This window comes from Toxotes jaculatrix, chromosome 7, assembly GCF_017976425.1.
Source record: "Toxotes jaculatrix isolate fToxJac2 chromosome 7, fToxJac2.pri, whole genome shotgun sequence".
In the NCBI taxonomy this organism is placed as follows: domain Eukaryota; kingdom Metazoa; phylum Chordata; class Actinopteri; family Toxotidae; genus Toxotes; species Toxotes jaculatrix.
The window spans coordinates 14,056,849-14,080,402 of record NC_054400.1 but is presented as its reverse complement, the minus strand read 5'-3'; the positions used below and the strand labels follow the sequence as shown (position 1 = coordinate 14,080,402).

Below are 23,554 nucleotides of genomic sequence, written 5' to 3'. Positions count from 1 at the left end.
GAGAGAGAGAGAGCAGTCTTCAGCAGCTCATGTCTCTCCAACGGTAGACACACAATGCTCGTTAATAGGCTCCAGATGCCTTTACAGAAAACGCACGTCCGCTGGCTGTGTGGATTGCCTTCTCTCTTTTGAGTCGCACAGGTACAAACTGATCTTTCTGCTATCGAAAAAAAGGCCAAGATTATGGGGTTGTATCAGATTTCAGAACACGTGGAAAGCTTATTTGCGAGGCTGGCGACTGCGCGCCCGTCCTCCCTGTGATGGAGGAGCGCGGCGGTGGTGCATCGGTGGAATTGTGTGAAAGGTGCAGAGGAGATAATCAATGAAGACACCGAGGGCTCCCGTGCGTTTGGGCAAGGTCAGAGTCTAGCCTGGATGAGATTATGTCCATGTGGAGACAGCAAGGACGGACTTTTACGCTTCCTCTCGGGGGACGAGGTCGCCTGGGGATGTCCCCTGAAAACCAAGAGTTTCTCTCTGCGCGTTGGATTGCAGAGGCAGCGAAAATCCCTCCATCTGCATGATCATGGTTGAGCTTCATTTTTAGACAATCTCTCCAAGCTGCGCGGTTTCTTTCTTTTCACCTCCAGCCGGGAGATAAAGTTTCTTCTCTCTGCTCGACGGCTGGATGATTTATTCGGTCACTGATTCCTTTTAATTGCGCACAGTTGAACCCGGTTAAGGTGATTTAGAGGCTGCTGGTTAAAGGGGCAGCGGTGGATTGAATTCCATTAGAGCAGCAAACCAAACAGCGGCCAGCCAGCTGTGTTTTCTGGACGGTCACATCTGTCGTTGTTGTCGTCGCTGTCCATGGTGCTGAACTCGTGCTCCAGGAATGGTGGAGACGCTGAGTATCGCAGTCATCGGTGCTCCCGGAGTGGGGAAAACTTCTATAATCCGCCAGTTCATCTATAACGACTTCTCGGAGGTGTACACGCCGACCAGGACCAGATATGTGTACAGACCCTCCGTCATACTGAACGGGAACATGTATGAGCTGAAGATTTTGGACGTCCCGCCAATCTCCTCTTTTCCATCAAGCTCCAGCCAGGTACCGTGTCCCTGTCTCAGGACTTAGATCTTCCGAACGATTTCACTTTATTAGAGAAGGATTTATACAAACGTTGGTCGCCTGAATCCACCTCTCATTTCTTTAATCTCTACTTAATTTTACAAGTGTTCACAGCCATTGACAATCCTCAAAAACAAAACCAGCAATTTTATTTATTCTTCTATCACTATCAGATGTCCCTAGTCTACTAGTTGCTATGGAGACCCGACTGACTTAAAGCCTTAGAGAGCCTCACTTTGACGTTGTAAACTCTCTCTCTCTCTCTCTCTCTCTCTCCCACCGCCCCTCATGTGGAAGGAATGCAAGCTTGCATATTGTTTATTAATCATAACATGTCTTCTGCAGACTCCTAACTAAGAGCAGTGTCAGATATATTCAGCGGAGTTGATAACTCTATGTTACAGTGGTTGTGTTGAATCGGTCTTGTCTGCACAGAAAATAATAGCAGGGTTGTGCTGCAGGCATTGCCACAGCACCTGGTTAAACTCCCAGTTTAAAAATAGAACAGGCTGCCCTTTTATTCATGACCACAGGTCATATGCCACGCCTCATTAGTTGGAGACACATCTGATTGCAGGATTGTTGCAAAAATGCACTGCCTGTGGTTTGTAGTCACTTTGCAAAGCAGATTTGTAGCCGAGTCTTCTTCTTTGTCGAGAACTGGGGCTATTGAGGAATTATCTTAGACCTTCTTACAGCTTTCCTGCCTTGAAAGTGTTTTTCTCTAAAGGATAGTTAAAAAATAACTAAAATGTTCTTAATAAGAGCCTCATATTAGCGATAGCTGAAATTATACATTTTTGCATAGAATGAGGACTTTTTGTCTCCTGTCACATAGATTGAAACTGGGATCTCTTCAAGGCCAGTGTGATTTTACAGTGATAAAAACCTGTTTTTGTGCACTTATGAGCATGATTTGGAAATGATGATTTGAGATTTGGGGGAAAAAAAAGGCAACAAAAAAAAGACAAAAACTAATCTTGGTAAAATTCTCTCCTCCTCTTCAAAAGCTGAAAAAGTACAAAAACGTCTGAATGTGGTGTGTGTCTGTATATAACTGTGAAAGGTATTAAGGGAACATGCCCAACTCCATGTCTTTGTTGGTTTTAGGTGTGTTTTTGCCTCCTGTCCATTGTAGCCAGGGTGGGGAGGCTGTGATGCTTTCAAGACAGATATCTCCAAGGTCACCACACCAAGCTGACGGCTGCTGCTGCTGCTGAACATTTCCCTCTTTCTCTCCCCTTTGGTGTCACACATAGCCCTCTCATGAACAGCTGTGGTTATCTATGCAGACGAGGTGCCACTGAGAAAATGAGTTCAGACCAAGGAGGGCACAAAAACACAGCAGCTTGAGTGAGAGACCTCACAAAGTGTTGCTTTGCTGTGCGCTCAGGAAGCCTGGCGTTAACACAGAAAACATCTGACAGGCAGGCTGAGAGGCCAGAGCCGTCATCCTGTCAGGCTCCTGCAGAATCACATGAAGCTGTTCTACCAGATTTAACATTTCATCGGAAAGTGTTAAGAGGTCTGCAGAGAGCTTCATTGTTTTTGTGCCCACAGAGACCCTCTGTAAAGACGCTGATTGAGTTTTTTCTTTCTTCTGCTAAATGGTGCTTAACCCCCATTAGGGAACAAGCTGGTAGGTGTGAGCAGAAAGCAGGGATAAAACAGGATGAGTCTCATGAGTTTACATGTGGGAGTGTGAGTGTGTGTGTCCCTAAGGTTGAGTCACATGAGAAATGTAATATGTTCACACAGCTTTCATCTGATATCATGCTGTATCACGTTGTTAAAAAAAAAACATCTCATGCTCATTTTCAGGTGGTAGAGCAGTGAGAAGGCGCCTCTCTGGCGGGTCCTTTGTGGAAGGTATACAGGCAGAGAAAACCATTAGCTGAGTGCTGCCACAACGTTTCTATCAGACAGATTTATGGTTACTCATTTACTGAGGAATGACCCTGTGAGGACTGCTGTACTTTTTCTTCTCCGCTCCTGTCATGTCCTGCTTGTTCTGAAGCTCACTCTCTTGCTTTGTCTGCTGACGTCCTCTATCCACTGTGAGAGCGGCCATGAAACATGGGGCATTTTTGACTCACCCCCTTGCTCTGTATTTACCCCCGTGGGCAGAGATAAGTAACCTGGGTCAGGGGGCAGTGGACACAGTGAGCGGCGAGTAGCGCCAACACAAAGAAACCTGATTGAAATTTACTTGCAGTACACAGCAGATTGAATTAAAGCACGGTTCCCTGCTAGAACACAGCTGGGAATAAAAAGACCAACAGAGGAGACAGTAGGAATTTGCTGCACTCAATTAGAAAGGTTGCACAGAGTTTAATGGACACTGTCGAAGTAAGGGTTACCAAATGAGGTTTTATAATGTCTCTGAAATTTGTGATGAATAAGCTGCAGAATGGAGTGAGTCAGTACGCCTCCATGCTTGTGCAGCGCGGCAGTTTCTCATCAGTTCAGATTATATTTGAAAGAAGAACAGTAATGTTCTGGCAGGCTACTTGTGACCCCATTTCAACCACACAGACACCCATTTTTATCCTTTCCGATGCTGGAGACAGGCAAGATTTCTATTATTTTACTCTGAGGCTGTGATGGTGTAATGATTTGTTTGCTTTGCGGTATGTCTGTCTGTTGCTGATAGTATTGCGTTTAGAGAGCATCTGTCACAGTGTGTCAATAGGATGTGATGACAGATGGATTTAAGCCTGACAGCGGATTTAGCAATGATTTTTCTTGTTCTTTTTTTTTTTGTTCTTGCCATAATGTATCTCCATGACTTCCTCCCACACAAAATGCTCCCTTTCCCTTCCCTGCTCTCTCTGGACATTTTTCTCAGTTAGTTCTGTCGATACAGTCTGTGATAACAGGCTGGAAATTATTGCTTTTCATGTAACACGTTGTGTAATTTTGACTCTCACAGATGTGTTAGAAATATGAAGTGTGTATCCATGAAGTGCATGAGGTTTTACAAGCTCACTGAGTGTGTCTGGCAAAGTTTTTTTCTGACTTGTTGAGAGTTTTGATTCTGACTTTTAATTTTAACTGAATATAAATGAAGTTACTGAGTGCAACAAATAATTCTGTTCTTAGAAGAGAGAATATTTAAATGAATTTTTAGCAATTTACAGCTCAGTGAATAGAAAAATATACAAGCATAATTGAAGGACTGATTCCACATTTTGGGAAATAGGCTAATTTACCTTGCTTCAAAGAGTTAGACGAGAAGACTGATACCAGTCTCATGTCACTAAAAATGAGGCTACTGCCAGGAGATGCTTAGCTTAGCTTAGCAAAACGACTGAAAACAAGGGGAAACAGCTAGCCTGGCTCTGTCAGAAGATAGCTTAATCTGCCCACTAGCACCTCTAAAGGTCATTAATTAACAAAACAAAAGTTTAAAAACAAAGTTGTCTCAACACTCAACCAAAAACCTGACCTGCACATAGCCTTCTGCAAAACTGTTGTTTTAAACACTTTGTTTTGTTCAGATCTAAAAAAGAAAAAGATATATAGTGTGTTTATTAGAGAGCTGTTTCATAAGCAATGATACCTGTTTCTCCCCACTTCCAGTCTTTATGTTAAGCTAAGCTAACTGGCTCTAGCATAGTATCTAATGGGCAGTGGTATCAACCTTATCATCTAAATCTCAGCTAGGAAGCAAATGAGCATATTTCTGAAAATGTCAAATTATTCCTTTAAAGTCGCCTCGACCTGTCTAAAATCCTCGTTAGCTTCTGTTTTAAAGATCCTCTCCATGTCACCTCAAACAAAATGAATAACTCGAAAGGACAATAAAACCCACAGATTTTAATGGTTTTTCCCGTACAGTTCATCACTGACTGATAGCTATTTCATCCCCAGGGGATGTAATTGATTTTAATAGTAAATCAGCCAGCGTGGCGTATCTGCGACATATCTCTAATTACTCCGCACCCTTCCCCCACCAGGTCACACCGGTGGAGGGATCCTGTGCTTGAGTATAGTATTGATCCATCACAACCACTCATTACCATTAAGCTGCCTCCCGTAATATCAGGAGACACGACAGCTTTGTCATAGCCTGTTCAAAACTGACCATGGCCTGCAGTTGTCAGGGAAACATGTTCTGTTTGGCTCTTGAGGAGTGAAGGATGAGATGCTCTTTTTCTGCGCCGTGTTAAGAAGACCGACTGGAGGATACAGACAGTGGCACCACACTTCACATTCACGCTCCCACAAGCACACTCTCACATCCTGTAAGCACACACAAATAAACATGCCCACACATGCATTTTAAATTTCTTTGATTTCAGTTCATCAGCCATGAACTGCTGCACTTGCTGCCTTGTCTTCCCTTGCTCACTGTGGTTCTTCATTGCTTTGTTTTGCCTGTGTTTCTTGTTTGTGTTGTAGAGAAGTGGTGTTGCTGTTTCTAGTCCCTCCTCCACATTTAAAAACACAGGACTTGGATGACAACGAAATATGGGATGAGAACACAAGCTGCTATTTTTAGCCTCGGGGATATGAAGCTGCAACTGAAACCACCGTGTGTGTTTCACATCATCAGTTGCCTCACTTATCAGATAAGGGTGAGCTGTGATGGTATGTTGCGTTAGGACAGGGGATATGTCTTGATTGTTTGGCAAAAATAGGCAAATGTTTCCTGAGGCCTGTTTGACATGAACTTGGATTTAAATTGTGTTGGACACTTGACAATAAAAGCATCAAGATGAAGTTACAGCAGGAATCATACTGTCCCTGACATGTTTTTCACTGTCTCTGACAACTGATTCAACCTGGATAGAGACAGAGAGAATAATCACACTTCCTACCAGTTTTCACAACACTCTGCCCCCCATACTTCCTCCTTTCATCTGCCTTCTCTTTCACTTTTGATGGCAGCAATCTTCGTGCCACATGTTTGTCTCCATGCCTGATCGGCCTCATTATCTCCCTGATCTCGCTGATGTGGAAGGCTGTTTCTTCCTCACACTCACCTAGACGCAAACCCACATATGCCCTCTTCCAAACCAAATGAAGGCAAATTATTCCTCGCAGACACAGACGTGATAGCGTTATCATCATTAGAAGTTACACTGATCATCGCCTGCTCCCTTAGCCTCCCCGTCACAAATTATCAGTTGATTTTATTTGCACAGACTGTCTACGGTGTGTTGATTTGAAAAGCATATTTTCTACAACCTTGAGAGCAATGTAATTAGATTTCTCGCATTCCTGTTTCAAGTTGCACAAGCTGTTGCAGGAGGTAGAAGAACTAATGTAAATATCACATGGAAAATGACTTTAACGCTGTGGAAAATCAATCATTGTTGCAAACACTGCCACTAACGAGGGTCATATCAGCTTGGATGCTAATTAGAAGAAGAGGTCTGACAATCAACACTTTGATATCTGAGTTTTCAAAGCAAAATGATGCAACAAACAGAGCTCCAAAGAGGCCAAATCATCAGTGCCTGGGCTGCAGGTGCATCAAAAAAACCCCAAAAAAACACGGCCTAAATATTTACTAAATCAAGCAGAAAATCTTTGAAAATCATGGGGAAATAAGCTGCTTCAGCACTGGTCATATATGGAATTATATCTGGGTCTAAATTCTGAGTGTGTGATGGGAAAATACTTGAAATGAAATTATATTTTGCAGGGAAATTATTCAATCTTTTTCAAAAAAAGATTCACAATGCTCAGAGTTTGGACACAAACACAATGCCATGGCAACAAGGAGACCTGATAAATCCTCATAATTTAACTGCTTCAAAGTTAAAGGAATGGATCAACATTTTGGGGAAGACTCTTGCCTAGAATTTGAATTAATGATGACAAGTCACGAAGAAATGATCCAGCATATAACCTCCTCTAAAACTTAAAAATTATACAAATTGCATGTAACAAGTGAATTGGTGAGCTTAATAGGTGCTGGAAGACAGATTTATTATTATTCTATTGTGTCTAACCTCTGTATATCTCAAAAGTGCTGCAGTACAGCAGTTAGCACTGAAAAAGCCTTACATTACTGTTTCTTGCACAGAGCATTGTGTCCACTGTTTGATAAATCATGTGGAATTGAATGGGACTGAAAGGAGTTAAAATAAAATGAATTTGAACAAACTGAATCGAACCAATCAAATTGAACTAACCACAACTGACAGGCTGCCATATTAGCCAGTTAGCCATATTTTAATTACTTGTTGGTTGATACAGTCTAATGCATTTAATATTCAACACGTGCCATTGTGAGTATGGTACTTTATTGTACGCTCAGTGAGAACAGCTTTTATTGTTCAAGTTGGTTGGAGGGGGACAGTCCTGTTGTCTGGTCGCTCGGCAGACGAGACAAGCTCAAGGGTTTGCATGTTCTTTTAAGAATACACACACAACTTTGCACCCACAAGGCTTACATTAGCGGTGTGCGGGCACACCAGAGGTTATGTTGACACTGTCTACTCATCCCTTGATCCACCGCTGCCTTTTTCATCTTTTTTGACATTCTCTCAGGGCTGCATTTGTTTTCTCATTTCCCTCCCTCAGCAGATCTTTTCTTCCCACCCCCTGAAGTTCTTCTATTTTTTCTCTCCCTCTTTCATCTGATCAAATGCTTATAAATTCATCGCATGCTGTCAGAGGCGGTGAGGGTGGTGAGAGCTCAGGGAAAGAAACAGTATGAACAAAAGCATGGGTCACTGTGTTTCTACAACTGTACCGCAGTGAGGTGCAAACTACCCACTACTGCCATGCGCTTTAATTACGCTTTTTAACTCATTACCATCAAACAAATGTTGCTGTTTGCCCCACTGCATGTGCACCGCATCACAAAGCTTAGCCAAGCAGCAGTAACACTGGTTTGAGTTCATTTTTCTTCTCCTAACAGAAGGCTGTGTATTTGCTTATCTTTTATAAGCTATGACCTCTGTCACTGTCCTTGAACATGTCAGGACACAGTGCCCTGCTTTCCGTTGGGCCGCCACCATGTTTTATGACTTTGTTCTGGGCTGTGAGAATCTCAGAACCATGCCAGTGCCAGGACTTTGTTGACTCTGCACTTTTTCACAGAGGATAAGCAGCAAACACAGGCGACCTTTGACACTGAGCTAAGGTGTTTCAGTAACCATAGTAACACATGCCACATGCTGTTCAGCTTGTGGTTTAGGGTGTTAGCATGCTAATTACCACTGAACGCAAAGTACAGCTGAGGCTACTGAGAATGTCATTCGTTTTGCAGGTATTTTGTCATGAACTAAAGAATTAGATCATCAAATGTTGTGGCATTACCAGCAAAGTGATTAGATTGAAAGTGATTAGACCACTAAAGTCTGTAGGATTAATCCTCTGGGAACCATAAATGTCCATCTAATCCATCTAATAGCTGTTGGACCAAAGTGGTGGACCAACTGACAGACCATCCCTAGAGCCATGCTGCTAGTGGGGCTTTAACCTAGTGGGCCATAGTGTAGTATCTAATTATTTATTTGTATATTTACGTTTTTACGTTTCTCTCTCCTTCTTTCCTTCAGGAGTGGCTGGATCTACGCTGCAGAGGTGTTCGCAATGCCAACGCCTACATCCTGGTTTATGACATCTGCTGCGTGGAGAGCTTTGAATATGTCAAAATGATCCGACAGCAGATAGTGGAGCACAGGTAGGGTCGACCAGTTACTGAACGTACCCCCAATGACATACAGCTTGTTAACCCTCGCTGGTGAATTCTAATGACAGCACCATGTCACCCGTCTGGAGACAGCATGCAATTTCCCTGCCCTGCCACAAAGCCGTACAATTACACGTTTGTGACAGTGACGGATAGTCTGCTTGTGGTGATCTTTTAATTCAGCGCACTCCTCCCTGCATCCTGACACTTCAGTAATAACATTTGATTCTAGCATTGCTGCATGCGAGCCGCCTTAGACGTCACTGTTGATTTGAAGATTATTTTTAGGATATTTCAGCTTTTATTGGACAGCAGCAGTAAACGACAGGAGGCTTGAGAACCAGGGGGAGATAACACATAGTAAAGGTCTCCTGGCTGGCTTCAAACCAACACAAGTGCGAAAAAAAAGACCAATGAAAAGGCGTCACCTACTCTATCATCCTTGCTGTTGGCATACCTGCATATATTTACATATTGAAAGGTAGAGTGAGTAGCCTCATTTGTTCTGCTATGTTGTACATAACGAAATTGACACTGCACAGTTCATCCCCACCTTCCTGAAGCTCCAAATCTATCACCATGAATGTTTATGGCTCATGACAGAAAGCCATTATCACCAGAAGCTGGGGAAGGAAGGGTGAATGCAAGAGGAATGGAAAACAGAAGAAATTTGCAATCAGAAGACAAAGATCTGAAGCCAGGATGGAGGAGGAAAGGAAGGAGCAGAGAAAGGACAGACACCATGAATAATGGAGGCTATTGCAGCACAGGGTGGCTAAATTGTAGATGTCAACTATAAAAAAATTATTTATTTGTTTTACTTTACTTTACTTTAAAATATGTGCTTAAAATACTTGAAATGTTCCTGAAAGCACTTCTGCCAAAATCTGATAAAAAATGAAGCAACCTTATTTTTTCTGCTCTATTTTTTTTTTTTTTTTTTTAGCCCTCCTACCTTCAGTTCAGTGAAGTCTATGCCAGTGTTGTGTCATTCCATTACTTTTTGAATAGTTTCCCCCAGCTCTCACAAACAAATGCATGCACACACCCTTGCACATACAGTACATCTCGTCCTGCTAAAACACTCAAGCTTGTGCAGATATGCTCTGAGATATTTTTAAGTCTGTTATGTGAGCACAACCTGTGAAAAGGAGAAAAGTGAAATGATTACCACAGTGTTTTTCAACTCTGCATCTTTAAAGGTACCATATTGTAGAGAGTGAGATCCCCATGTCTTTTTTTAATTATAAAACAGGTCTAAATACTGTGAAAGCATCAAAATGCTTCCCAAGGAAGCAATATTAGAAACCATAGGTTAAAGTTTATTTTTTCTGAAACTCTGGAACATTTGAATCCAATTTTGATTGTCTATTTGTCTCATTTTATCAAAGACTGACCACTGTCAATTGCATTTGCCAGTGAGCTTTACCAAGTCACAGGAGTAGGCTACCATCCAGCTACCACCTGTGATTGGCCTGGTTAATCAGAAAACAGTTGACCTATCATAAGAGAGGCTCAGAAATGGACACTCAAGCTCCAGAGAGAGGAGATGCAAAATTATATTGAAACATTTTAAACAAATACAAATATACCTCTTTATGGGTATCAAAACTTCAAATAAAACGCTGAAGAAGTGTAAAATATGGGACCTTTGAGAACGTTGCCGCAGGGCTTAAAAATATTGTGTTCGTATCTCTCTCTGTGTCTGTCTCTCTGGTGAGCTAGCTGTCCATCTGTCAAGGCAGACGTGAAAATATGCATATGTATGCAAGTCCTTGTCAGAAGATGAGGAACGATGTTACAAAAAGAAAACTTCATTCATTATAAGAGGAAGTGATGAATTGATAACGCAGCAGCTTTAACAAGTTACACCTCAGCTGACACTGAGCTCAACACGTCAGCAGATGCCTTGTGCTTGCACACATCACTGCTCCTTCAAGTTTCAACAATGATTTATTAGTCCTTAGTGAATTCAACTTGACCTACTACAGTTTTTGTATATGACTCATATGCTAATGTTATTATTTTCATTGAAAAATAATTAAAGATTCCAGCTCCAGTGACTCTGGCTCCCAGCTAAAGAGTAAAAATTAATCTCATTGTTAGAAATCCTATTTAAATAATCAACCCCTTTTTTCATAGTATTTACTCTACAAACAAATTAGATTTCCTCCAGCAACTACTTTTTTTTCAACATTGCTATTGTAAGCTGTCATTCTCTCCTTTTTAAGTAGATTTTCAGATTTTATTTCCAAACCACCACCAATCAGGTGTTACTGGAAAATGGTTAGACTTGATGATGTTCCCTTAGATGTTGATGTTTTTCATTAACACTGTAGGTGTAAGCATTACAAACACAAGTCTACAGCCACTAATTTATGCCTACCTCTGGCTTTCCGTACAGTTTCACACTCCATAATGCTGTAAACCAGCCACTGCAGAGTGTGGTGGGAGGCCCCTTGAGCCTGTGAGCTCTAATCCTCCAGTCCGCCCCCGCACACCTCAGAAGGAAGGAAAAACGGCACACAGACATTTTGCACATGCATAGCTAACCACTGTGACAAACACCAAGATGATAACTGCTTCTTTTTTTTTTTTAATTAACCTTTTTTCATTTTTACCTCTCACATGCGCCTGCAGGGAGGGCAGCAGCAGTGAGGTACCAATCCTGGTGGTGGGCAACAAGAGAGATCTGCAGCGGCAGCGCTTCATGCCTCGCAGGGCAGTGTCTGTCCTGGTGAAGAAGACCTGGAAGTGTGGTTACGTGGAGTGCTCTGCCAAATTTAACTGGCATGTTGTCCTGCTCTTCAAAGAGCTGCTGGGCATTGCTGTGGCCCGGGGCATGCGCCAGAACCACACCTCCATCCGTCTGCAGGGGGCGCTACAGAGGAATCGCTGCACCATCATGTGACCCTGAGAGTTCCCTCCACCCCTCTTACCTCAGGAGTGGAGTGGCAGAGGAGAAAAGGACTTTTTATCTAAATGGCTGGAAAAATACCCTGTGGCCTCCTGCTTTACTGAGCTGATTTTTCATAATGAGGTTTATTAGACTCTTGCACTGTAAAAGACACTAAAGTTTCACACATGGTCATCCAACCACTTCCTAGTCAAATTCTGCCAGATGTGTAGATGCAAGGAAGGAAGTATGAGAGGAGGCAGGTGAAAATGAATACGATTAGCATAGCACAGTTATTTTTCTCGTGTTAGCTAGACATTTGAGGCTGTGCTTCCCGAAATTACACAGCAGCAGGTCTTGTTGAGGATTGTCTTGTGGCTGTAGCTGGGCCTGAAAGGATGGATGCTGTGTTTGTAAGACTCAAAATGGAGAGGCAGCAATATCATCGAGTCTTCCTTTGAATTTGTCATATTTAGTAAGGTCAACAGCTGACATATTTGGCCTTTGGCATATTTAGATTTATTTGAAGGCAATGGTGAACAAGACAGAACAGATAAAGAGCAAAAAATATTAATTTCTGGAGAGATTATCTGGACATGTACAGGTACAGTTAGATGGCATTTAATTTTAGATTGTGTGGTACAGTAGCCTACATTTTTTTCTTTTCATGTCCCTGTTACAAACTTTGCCTAGGGTAAAAGCTGTTTGCTCAGATGAAGGTTGTTTTAAGGTTGTCTTGCAGCAGAAAATACTGCAGTCCCTTATCATGTTGTACTGTAGGACTTTAATCTGCTCCCTCCCCTCACTCAGTGTCTGTTTCTGATGAATACATTAAATCCAGGGAACTGGGGACCGGCAGGAGGCTGCGGAGCCTGAAACGAGAACATGTACTGTACATGCACTGTGGATGTGTGGGCGTCTGTGTGTGTCTGAGTGTGCAAGTGGGGGAGAGGGAGACAGAGAGGGGCAGGTTTGATAGCTGACATTCAGACAAGCAAAGGACAGACACAGCAAAATAAGAGACAGATGTTGAAGCTTTGGATTAGGAAGGAGCAATAAAATCCCACAGGGATGTCCTGACTGACTATATGTACAACCATATAATATTCAAAAAGCCTCACACACAGTAGATGTAATCCACTCATGCTCAGATATCCTGCAGAAATAAGGAAGTAGAACTCAATGGCTTCCACAAAACACCCCATGAGTGCAACACAGACACACAGGGAACCTTAATAAAGCTTTCATATCAGTATCTGAATAGTATCTAATTGGTAATGTTGTGAGATTAATATTTGCTTTTTCATTTGATTAGGCCTAGCTAGGTACTTTGTGAATATGGCTGCATTGAAAGTTAGCAGACCTATTGTATATAAGAGTAATTGACTTGCATGCTTTTGTTGGTAGAGCCAACGGGTCAGGGTTTAATTGCACTGATGTGAAAATGTGATATTGTGTTTATTTTTTTGTAATACATGGTTTTCAGACACTGTAATGAACAGCTGAGTGGAGTGAATGTGGTCGTTTTTCACTGACATGTGAGAGCACAAGCTCATGATCCTCTCCAAGACGTAGTGTTGAACCCTTCAATCAGGGCAGATGGCTGTGTTAGTTTTTTGTTTGTTTGTTTTTCTAGTTAAATTTAAAAAAAAACAAAGAAATAATGAAAAAAGGAAATATGTAGCAGAGATACACTAGAAAGCAACTGTGTGTAGCATGGGTTCTCATCAGTTTGTTTGTGTGCGTGTTTCCAAATAAAAAGGGCTACAGTTTTTTATCAGAAATATTACTTGTATTTATTTTTACTGTGTTAGTACTGTGAGTATTTTTTTTCTTGACACATGATGAATTATTAAATGCATTTGAGAACAGCAGTCTTTCTCTGGTTACTGTTCAAGTCTGTGCAATAATCACACCACATTAACATCGTTTTGACAACATTGCCACCTTGTGGTAAAGAGATGTTATCAGGAGCCCAATCAGGGGCAGACAAGGGATCAGGCATCACACATGAATCTCTTCCAGTTATTGGATTTTTGCTTAAAGTTCTTACATACAAAAACGTTTTATTTGGGAATATGCACCATATGAGCACTATATTAACAAAATTTTGACAGGATCCTATCTACGAGACAGAGCCTTAAGATCAATCCAATTACCACTACCACAAATCAATCAACAGGGTATGGCTGCAGGGTATTTAGGGCCCCTGGAGGTCTTGGGCCCTGCTTGGTAATCCAGTTCTGTGGGTAATCCAGACATGGATCCCACTGATCATGTAGTTCATGACCTGACCCCTAATGTGACCCCATACTGTAATGAATTCAGGTTTCCCTCTCTTAATGATAAGATGAAGGACCTTGTGCACTGCTATCAATGTGCGTATTTATGTCTGTGTGTGTCTGCTGCACATAGCATGTATTGGTCTACGCAGCATTTGTCTGATGACCTGACTAGGTCTGAAATCAGCAGCCAAACCGCATGTCAAATGTTTAGGAATGTTTAGATAACAACATCACGTGGTGCAGGTCTGAGTCATAGACCTGAATTGATAGAGCGGCCATTCCCATTCAAACATTTACTACGTGAAAGGCCAGGTTAGCAGCCGCTCCCTCCTAAAATTACAGCCATAAACGGTTTGGCTCTGTGGTCACAGAAATCGCCGTTTGTTTGGTGACAGTCTTGTCAGATTATATGGACGCCATGTAAGGAATTTCCTTTCTACCCAGTGCAGATCTGTGCTCTGAATCCTCTGCAGTCTGCATCAGCAAAGTGTCTTGGCATCACTTCTCGTCCTTCCTCCGGTGTCCATTCCGGCGTCATGTGAAAGGGCTTCACGGTGGCTTCTCTCGCCCTAGACCGGACCCTCCTCCGTCGAGCTCATTCGTCAGCACCGACGTCCTCGCCCTGGTAGTCCCCGTGGGGTAGTGTCTCTGTGCCCCCGCTGTCCCCGGTTTATCCTGCACCCTTCGGCGTGCGGCGGAGCGGAGGATGAGCGAGCAAGGGAAGGGCTCGGCATCCGCCTCTGCCGCGGCCCCGGCACCAGGGTCGGATACTTACAAAGGCTGGCTTTTTAAATGGACCAACTATCTGAAAGGGTACCAGCGGCGATGGTTTGTCCTCAGCAACGGCCTGCTCTCATATTACAGGTAAATTTTGCAGACGAGTGCAACATTTCTCGAAATCAACGCGCACCAGTCGAGTCATATTTCTGTGTCGGTTCATCATTACAGCTGGCTGCCTCAGCTGGCTAGCAGCGGGCTAAAGCAGGCTGTTTACATCAAGCTGACAGTGGTAAAACGGGTTCGTTTTACTTTGACTGACTTGTGGGTCGCGGACAGGCACCAGCACAGACGGATATATATACAGCAGCGATAGCACCGAGGCTTTCTGACTCGGTAAAGTAACAGAAATGTGGCCACAACAAGTACCGACGTTAGCTAGCAAACTAAGCTAGCCCGCTACCCTCAGTCGGTGGACTGCTGACAGCTGAAGATCCAGCTGTCCGGTCCTCAGTGACACTAACACGACAAGAGGCACTGCTCTTTTAACGTGTAGTTAACAGAGCCAGCATCTTAATTATCGCCTTAAGCTATTAATGTCACTGTTTCATAATTTTATTTCTTATGAGCGTCATGTCACTTTTTTAGAAATTCATTCATTCATTCATGGCATTGGCTTAACGTTACCGAGCTGCTCAGTGTGATCACTGTAACGAGATAATGTTTCCAGAGATGGTCGCTGTCACGATCAGTCTGTCTTCAGTCTGATCACACAGTCGCAAGGCCGGCTATACAACAGCCTAACACCTGTGGCTCAGGTGCTTCTCGCAGGGGAGTCAAGTTTCCACAGGTGTGGGTGTACAGGCACAACATGAAAACACTGAATGGATCATAAAGAGTGTTTAAGCGCTGGGTGACACATATTTAGGCCTCAAGACAACAACACATAAGTATCCTTTTCTACTGTAAAGGTTCATGAATACAACTTTAATTCATAACTTGAGATCAACAAGGTTTTATTAATATATACTGAATAATTTCATTGTCACCCAACCTTGCTAGCAGGTGAATTAACTGTCCCGCGGTCCAGTCTGAGGAAGTCCAGTCTTGACCTTGGAAACAGTATGTGTGACAAAAGAAGCTCAGCTCTAAGGTTCACTTTTTCCCATTTACAGAGCTTTCGCCTGAGCCAGCTTCATTCTCTGATGGAGATGGTGAGATGTGGTTGAAAGCTCTGAAGAAGCTATAAGTGGAACTCTGGGTTGTGATTATCTTGTCACGCGAGAGCTCGACTCTTTTCATTGCTTTCATTTCATGGCTTTTGCATGTTTAATCAGCGTGCTCGCCACCACTTGACTGCTTTGGTCAACATTGAAATACTTTGCTCTGTCGCCTTCTAGGTCACCCTGTCCTTGGTGCACATTTGCCTATTTAAACTTAATATTGATTCCTGCTCTGTTGAGATTCAAAGTGTCTCTCTTGCCAAGAAAATCTATTAATCACTAGACTCAACATTTGGAACTTTTGCACTGTGGGATGGGCATGAAGCAATTAATGATGTCTCAGCAGGAAGCCCGGAACCACCCATGTACACGCTTGGTCCACATAAAAGGAGAGATAGAGTATTTGTCGCAACAGTTGTTCACCTTGTCTGACCCAGTTTTCCTAATTAAATGGTTCACAGCGTTACACCCACCTTCCTCTTCTTACACTACTATTAGTCAGAGCTCAGACTGTAAAGTTTAAAATGCCTTCACAAATCAGAAATTATTAAATAAATCTTTAACTATAAGCTTAATGTGTTAATTCAAACTATAATTGCTTGCAGTAATAAAAATAATTAATGTGACACTAAGCTGATCCCTCTAGGATGATTGTCTTTTCAAATGTCATCGTTCACTGGGAGGTTAGATTGCAAATTCGGCTCTGAAGCAGGAGGGGATTCACTGTCTTGTTTTAAGTCTGTTCTGCAGGGTGAATTCTTGTCAGTACGAGAGTTTGAATCTGGGTCTTCTGACTGCAAGGAAACATCTTGACTCACGATGCTTCCCTGCAGCTCTAACAGTCATAAATGCAATCTGCAAAAGTACAAATTTTCAGATTGGATAGAGAACACTTTACTGATTGTGCTTGAAGAAAAATGTGATCAAAACCACATTTGACGTTCATTTCATCATTTCATCATGCTACGGTTTTGCCCAACACCCTAGCGCTGCACTTTGTCAAGCAGCTTGATTGTCTTTTGTTGTCAGCAAAATGTTATTTGACACAGAGGTATGGTAGCCAAAGCTCTACTCCCGCCTGCGCTCGCGGTGAAAGGAAAGATGCCTGTTGCCTCTACCCTCTATTAATAGTCCATTATGTTGTAAGGTGACTGCCATCCCTGAGGTAAAGGTAGCCAGTCGACATCTGAGCACAGAGGCAGTGAAGCGCAAGAGCTGTCCCCTCCGCTGATGTCTTCCTGGCAGACCACATTGTGTGTGTCTGACGTCAGGCTTTGTGTGCCTCTGCCTTCTCTGGCCGAATATCTGCTCTTCTCCTGTGAGTGAAGTAGAAGGAAAACAGTCAGACAAATGGGACATGTTAATTAATGTGCCTTCAATGTATGTCAAATGATAATTGTGCACTTTCTTTAGCACATTTTTGTTCTTGTTATACAATTATAATACACAGAGAAATATGCCTTGCAGCTCACTGTTTTAATAAAACTTGTTTACAGTTGCTGCTTTTACATTCACACATTCGTTTTAAGTTACCAAGTTGAAACATTATGTCACATCAGATGTAGCCCGGCATGGATCGATCTGTTGTTTGATCTGCAGTGTTCAATGTTTGTTTGCCCTTTTTAAAAGGTCAGTTTATATTTCTGATCAATCAATAGTGACTGACTGCCAATTAGAGGTTTAGCCAATAACCCAAGGGATCACTTTCAGTCCCAAGGCCCGCTGTTGTCAAAGAAAAGGCCTAGTTCTCTATAACTTGCAGCTGAGAAACCAAAGGGCAGTGGAGGACCATAATCAATGCTTCGACTCTGTGGACCAATCGACACACTCAGCACTTACGCCTGTTAAATTGTAATGAGTTTTATAGTGATTCAACATTGCACTTGTTATTGATTACTTCTGGCTCTGACGCTGCAAGGCTGACTGTGTTTTATTCCACATCAGCTTTGCGCCTCGTTTTTTTAAGTTCAAATCACCCAAAGAGCCTCATTGTGCCGATCTCACCAGTACATGTGACAAGATCTTCGTCCTCCCTCACTCACTAAACGTCTTTCATTTTTAATTTCTTAATTGACTTTTCCTCCCAGTTTTAATACTCTCAGCACTACTTGCTCACCGCTTAAAGTAAATCGGACTTGGTTCTTTAGGGAAGATTACAGGGCATTAAAGCTTTGAGTGCCATTAGAGCTGCCATATCAGTGAATCTGGCCTTGTCTTTTTTAGTAGACTAGGCCTGTCACACTTCCCTCTCAGCTGCAGGACAGTTGTTGTCCCTTTGGAGAGTCAGGTTATGGTCTTACTGCTGGCATGCTCAGCTCCTGGGTGAAGGGAAGTGGGGTGGGAGAGTGGTGAGCTGGCCAACCTTGGGCCCAGCTGCAGGGTAAATCCTTAGCCCGAACCCTTTTTATTAGCCTGGCAGATCAGCTGAGTGACTGGAGCAAGAGATGTGGATGCTGTGATCTAATCTTGTTAATGGGCACTGCGTTGGTCTCAGCAGCAGGCTACAGTGTGCGCGTGTGTGTGTAGGTAAAAGTGTCTCTCTGTGCGAGCCTGTCCGGGTGGTCTTTGTGTTTTAATGTGAAGGTGAGAGCAGCAGAGTGACGTTAAGGAGAGTAGGGAGTCTGGCCACATTCTCACCAGCTCATTGCCTCAGTATTTCAGCAGGTCATGCTGTCCATGTTGCAGTATCATTCCTTTGGTTTTCTTGGCTTATGTTTCCTTTCTGTCTTCAGCACAGCACGTTCCCCAGCGTTTCTCTGGCTCTCTTCCTCCATGTCTTGTGATATTTCAGCCCCCGGCCACAACAAAACCTATCTACATTCTCTTACTCTGGGTACTGTGTCCTAGTTCCTCTGCCTGTCTGCGTATGTCTCCTCATGCTTATGGCTGACTGTTCTGTGTTGTTCACTGGTTGTTGTTCTGTCATTACATGCTCCAGATCGGTGGATTTGTGTTTTATGAGGATTTGTGCACAGGGGACTGACAGGTAAAGCACTGCAATTCTCTCCTGGCTCAGCACAACATGCAGGACCCTCTCTCATGCCCTCACCTTCGCCCCCCCCCTCCCCTACTAGAGCCTTAATGCCCCTGTAGTCCTTCCCTCTCTTTCCCAGCTTTTGTAGCTTCCTTGACTGTATAATTTCATGGCCTTTGCATGGCCTCGCCTCTCCACAGGGCAGGAGCGATCCACATGGATCTCATCTTACTCATTTGCAGCACATTCAGTTTGTTGACCCACTTACAGGCAGGACTCTGCAGCTGAGATCTGCTGGGCGAGGCTGCAAACTGGGCTGTTCCGGATCTCTGCCCGCCCTTCTCATGGCTTCGCATGGCCCCAGTGCGGTCTTGTCTGCACAACTGATGTGCACCAAGCGCCAGCAGAAGAGTTGCACACTGGAGCGTTGTTCTGGATTGGCATCATAACAAGACTTGACTTCAGCCAGTAGAGGCAGTGCGAGGGAAGTCGCTGCCTGGCAGAACGTTTAAATACACTTCAGCCTCTGACTTAACAGGGCGGCAGCCACCTTGTCCATGTCAACTGAGCCTGGAGCTGGTGTAGAGCTTAGTGCTGCTGAGAGGCAGCTGCTCGTGGCAGTGAGGGCTCGCTTAGGATGGATGAATGGATGTTAGCACAGACAGATCCACATGATTGCATGGCTGCATGCTTCAAAGTGGCTGTCTCCAAGGGTATGGACGAGCAGTCATGACATTGGAGGGCTGGGGGTTTGTTTTAACCACCACAGCATGTGATTTTGCTGATTTGCTGCAGCCCTCTGGCTAAAGGTAATAATCAGCAGAATCAGCTGTCTGTGGCTGGACTGAAAACCTGCATACACTCAGCTCTCTTAGGGACATGATGGTCCATCCCTGCCCTGCAGCTTAGCTTGTCTAACTGTGACAGAATGTCAGACAGCCAGCTTTTCACCACAGAACTCTAAATGTAATGTTTCTCTTGTTTCTCTTAATGCAGTTCCAACAAGGGCCTCATTTAAAAACCAGTCAGGTTGTAGACTAACAGTCTCATAATTATTCTACTTAATAAATTCCCCGTATTTGTTTTGGAAGATGTGCAACAACATGTTTCTGATATACAAGAGAATTCATTGTAAACAGATATGTATACAGTATATACTTTTGTCATAGACTTAGTTCATGCAGTATGCACAGACACATACAGCACTCTGTTGCCCTTCCTCTTTGTTCTAATCTCTTACCCTGCTGCTTTGGCTCTCTCTCCCCTGCTATCTCCCTCTCTCATTTTTTACCACCTCTCACACTCTGTTCTCTCTTTGTTCACGCTGTTATTCATTGTTTGGTTTTGTTCACTACACAGGCTTGGAGCCAGACAATGGCCTTGTTATCTAGACTACTGTGGCCCACTGAATGTGCAACAGTTGGTCTTAGTGGAGGCTACACAGAATACCCACAATTCTGCACAACCACAACAGGGCATGCAGGTCACGCTAAATTAATTAGAAGTTCAAACGATCCCACTTGTTTTACATTTGCTAATGCAGGTTTAGGTTTCATGAATGACTGTGCTTTGGCGATGGTGTGTGTTCATTCAAATGAACAGGTACTTCCACTGCTGCTTGGCTTTCAAGGTGACTCCTGACCTGATCACTGTGGCCGTCCTCTGCCCCTCCTCCGCCTTTCTGCTTGTGCTTATTGGCCATGGGAATGTCAGTTGCACTGTCCTAGCTACAACCTTGCTGAACTGTACAAATAATTGTTATAGTAAATTGTTATATTTATGAATGGACTTTTTGTAGGACAAATACTGTGAGCATAAGACAATTAACTCATGTCCAAGACCAGTGTCTTCAGCTCTTTCTTGTGTCTGCCTGTCTTTCTCTCTCTCTGTATGTCTCTGTCTCTCTTTCTGCCCGGTGGTTTATTGCAGGACGCAGGCAGAGATGGCCCACACGTGTCGTGGAACAATCAACTTAGCCACGGCACACATCGACACAGAGGACGCCTGCAATATTGTCTTGAGCAGTGGCGGCCGCACCTACCACCTGAAGGCTAGCACGGAAGTGGAGCGGCAGAGATGGGTCACAGCACTGGAGCTGGCCAAAGCTAAAGCCATCCGCATGATGAATGATCAGTCTGGTAAGAGCAGCTGAAGCAAGCAGCTACTTATATGGAAAATTTGAGATGCATGACATGCCTTGTATAGTGGAAGTTCAAGCTGCAAGAGCAAATTGCACCCTTGAGGCACTGGTGCACGACATTAATGTTCAGAATCTAACCTTGATTAATAAAGGCTGGGCTGATACAGTCTTGGCAAACGCGCAAGAGTGTGTTTATCTTCTGAACTGAATTGTTAGTTTAGTTATTAACATCCCTGCATGGTGAAAGGTGTGTTCAGTACTGATTCAACATGTGCAGTGTGGTTCTCAGACCAGTCAAAAAAATTTGTATATATTTGATTTTCCTCCAGCCTCTGGTTTCCAGTGTCCTCTTGCATTTGATATTCAGCACAGCATGTGTCAACTCAGGCCCTCCTTCTTTAATGCAATTCAGCTTCCAGTGTGAGCCAGGAGAGGGCAGCGCTGTCTGCCCAGTCGAGTCGGAAAACAAACTGGAGTATGCTAATGGTACCGTGAGAACTGAGCGTCCATTCATCCTTCTCCTGACAACAGAACACTCTCCTTTCCAAGGGGACTTATTCTTGTATGGCTGTGTTAGGTGTTGCTGGTCAAAGGCTGTGGGAAAAGCCTGGGAGGACCGTATTCTACACGTTTCACCCTGGCATCATCCCAAAGCCTCTCTGTCCCAGTCTTTTGCAGACAGCGTCTACAGAGACTGAGACAGGCTATATATTCCTCTGGCCTCCATTTGAAAGTCAGATCACTAAATATAGACTGGGAGAGAATGTGAGTGCTTTTTAGCGCACCACTTCCAGTAAGCAGGAGAGGAATACTTGTATATTTGTATTTTGAAAAGGTTCAGCTATTGAACAGCCCACATTATTTGGTGTGTGTGTGTGTTTTTGGCAGCATGGTCTGTTGTCAAATTCAAGTGTACTGATGTTCAGCTACAGCTCTTGTGCCACAACAATTTGATGTCCTGCCTTATATAATGTATCTTGCTAGAACATTGCTTTCTTTGTGCATTTAACCTATGGTTTGCGCCATGTGTTTTGCCTGGTATGCTAAAAGAGAAGTAGTTCACCAGCCAGAATAGGAGGAATATACAGAAATGTCAACATGCTTACCTTTTCTTTTAGTTTGGCATCAGTTTTCTCTCCTGGGTCCATTCCAGAATCCACGGTTTCAGTTTAATGATAAAAGCAGCAGTATGCTGAAAAATCCTTTGTGCAGAGCGGCCTCAGTTGAGGTAGTCTAGACATCTCATCTAAGATTGCAAAAGCTGGAATATATTTGCTTTTGCAGTCTGGTACTGTTAAAATGAACCTTTTGTCAAAAGCTAATAATAATAATAGAACATAAAAGTTATTATAAAAACATCACAGTCACCATTGACACGTGAGTGCATGTGTGAAGTGCTGAATGAGGGGCAAAATTGTTAAGTGCTCTGTAAATCAGTAAAAGGTAAAGAGGTGCTTTATAAGTGCAGTCCAGTTACCGTCTACCATAAAAAAGATCCATCTATGAAGCTACAGTATAACCATCCAATTTTTTTATCCAATATAATGACAGAAGTATTAGCTTTTCATTAAAATAGAGAAGGCCGGTTACAATATGGTTAATTTATTTTCATTCCCCAAGCTGTCAGTTACCATTTGTCTGTTTGCTCATTGCCCAGATAAGTTTGCTTCAGTGGTACGCCCTGAGCTAACCTGTTGTCACCAACATGTTTGTTTGAAGAATTGCTGCTATTCCCTTTTGAATGAGGTGTTATTCCTCACAGGTCTGTCACTGACTCAGCAGTTTTTCTTTATCGCACCATTCTCAGTAAACTGTTGACATTTAAAGATGTGCTGTAGGAACTTTGCTTTTCAGTAAAGCTGGTGGACTCATGAAAGACAGATTAAAAAATGAACTGTCAAAATTAAAGCAGCAGAGGCCAAGGTGCCCACCACTTTCAACCCCACATCTCCAGTTTGTACTGCAGGCGTTTTGTTATAAATTTTAAGTCGAGGCTGAGGTGACTCTGTCAGTCAGAATCTGTTAAACTGTTTACTAAACAAAAATCTCTAACATTTATTGCATTAGTGCTATAATTGCCTGCCATACATTAGACTTTTATTTTATGGAGCAGTAAATTAGTTGTACTTTGTTTAAGCTTTGAGTCAGTAAATGCTTTAAAGCTTAGAGAAAGAATACATGTTCCTGCTTTTTTCTAACATTTCCTTTCACAGCTAATCTATCTGTGGGAGGAGGGTTTAAGAGACAATGTGAGAAAAGAGACACTGCGTGAGTCTGTCTGCACAAAATTAAATATCTGCTAATGCAGCTGCTGCTCAGAGTAATGCTTTAATATGTCAGTGAAAATGTTGTCAGCTCTTATCAAAATTACATTTATGGATAATTTTGCCATTGGGCCTTTTCAGAGCCGCTGATTCTTTGTCCATGGCGTTAGACATGACATGGATCAGTGACAAGGTGCCTACATTCATTAACCTGCCCTCCCTCGCTCTGTCAGTGGAACAAAGAGCTCCTATCGATCTCTATCGATTTCTGGAGAGCACAGTGTAAACCCTGGGCACGTCATATGTTTTGATAGAGATCAAAGTTATAA

The 23,554-nt window shown here is 43.1% G+C and overlaps 2 protein-coding genes across 4 annotated transcripts in view; both read left to right on the top strand.

The window, feature by feature from the left end:
• The first annotated feature begins 36 nt into the window (after window positions 1-36).
• On the top strand, window positions 37-13,490 carry rasl10a (RAS-like, family 10, member A). Of its 2 annotated transcripts, none has more exons than XM_041041819.1 (3): window positions 37-1,051; window positions 8,593-8,717; window positions 11,367-13,490. In XM_041041819.1, exons 1-3 carry the CDS (start codon window positions 836-838, stop codon window positions 11,635-11,637), a joined length of 612 nt encoding a protein of 203 aa, XP_040897753.1. In that variant the 5' UTR covers window positions 37-835; the 3' UTR covers window positions 11,638-13,490. The 2 variants fall into 2 exon arrangements, with proteins under 2 accessions (XP_040897753.1, XP_040897754.1); XM_041041820.1 differs by lacking the exon at window positions 37-1,051 and adding an exon at window positions 5,533-5,652.
• A 95-nt stretch (window positions 13,491-13,585) lies between these two features.
• Window positions 13,586-23,554, top strand: part of osbp2b (oxysterol binding protein 2b) — a 60,804-nt gene continuing 50,835 nt past the window's right edge. For both annotated transcript variants that reach the window (XR_005894283.1, XM_041041811.1), the window contains exons 1-2: window positions 13,586-14,771; window positions 20,751-20,959. Coding sequence is in view for 1 of the 2 variants with exons in the window: in XM_041041811.1 (XP_040897745.1) it covers window positions 14,614-14,771; window positions 20,751-20,959 (367 nt within the window). In the remaining variant the exon portion in view is untranslated. The remainder of the gene's footprint in view (window positions 14,772-20,750; window positions 20,960-23,554) is intronic.

Excerpts from the sequence above, each read along its gene's own strand:
- rasl10a (XM_041041819.1), top strand. The coding sequence starts at position 836 with ATGGTGGAGACGCTGAGTATCGCAGTCATCGGTGCTCCCGGAGTGGGG. Across the intron at positions 1,052-8,592 it reads TTCCATCAAGCTCCAGCCAG|GAGTGGCTGGATCTACGCTG; the intron begins GTACCGTGTCCC and ends TCTTTCCTTCAG. Across the intron at positions 8,718-11,366 it reads CAGCAGATAGTGGAGCACAG|GGAGGGCAGCAGCAGTGAGG; the intron begins GTAGGGTCGACC and ends ATGCGCCTGCAG.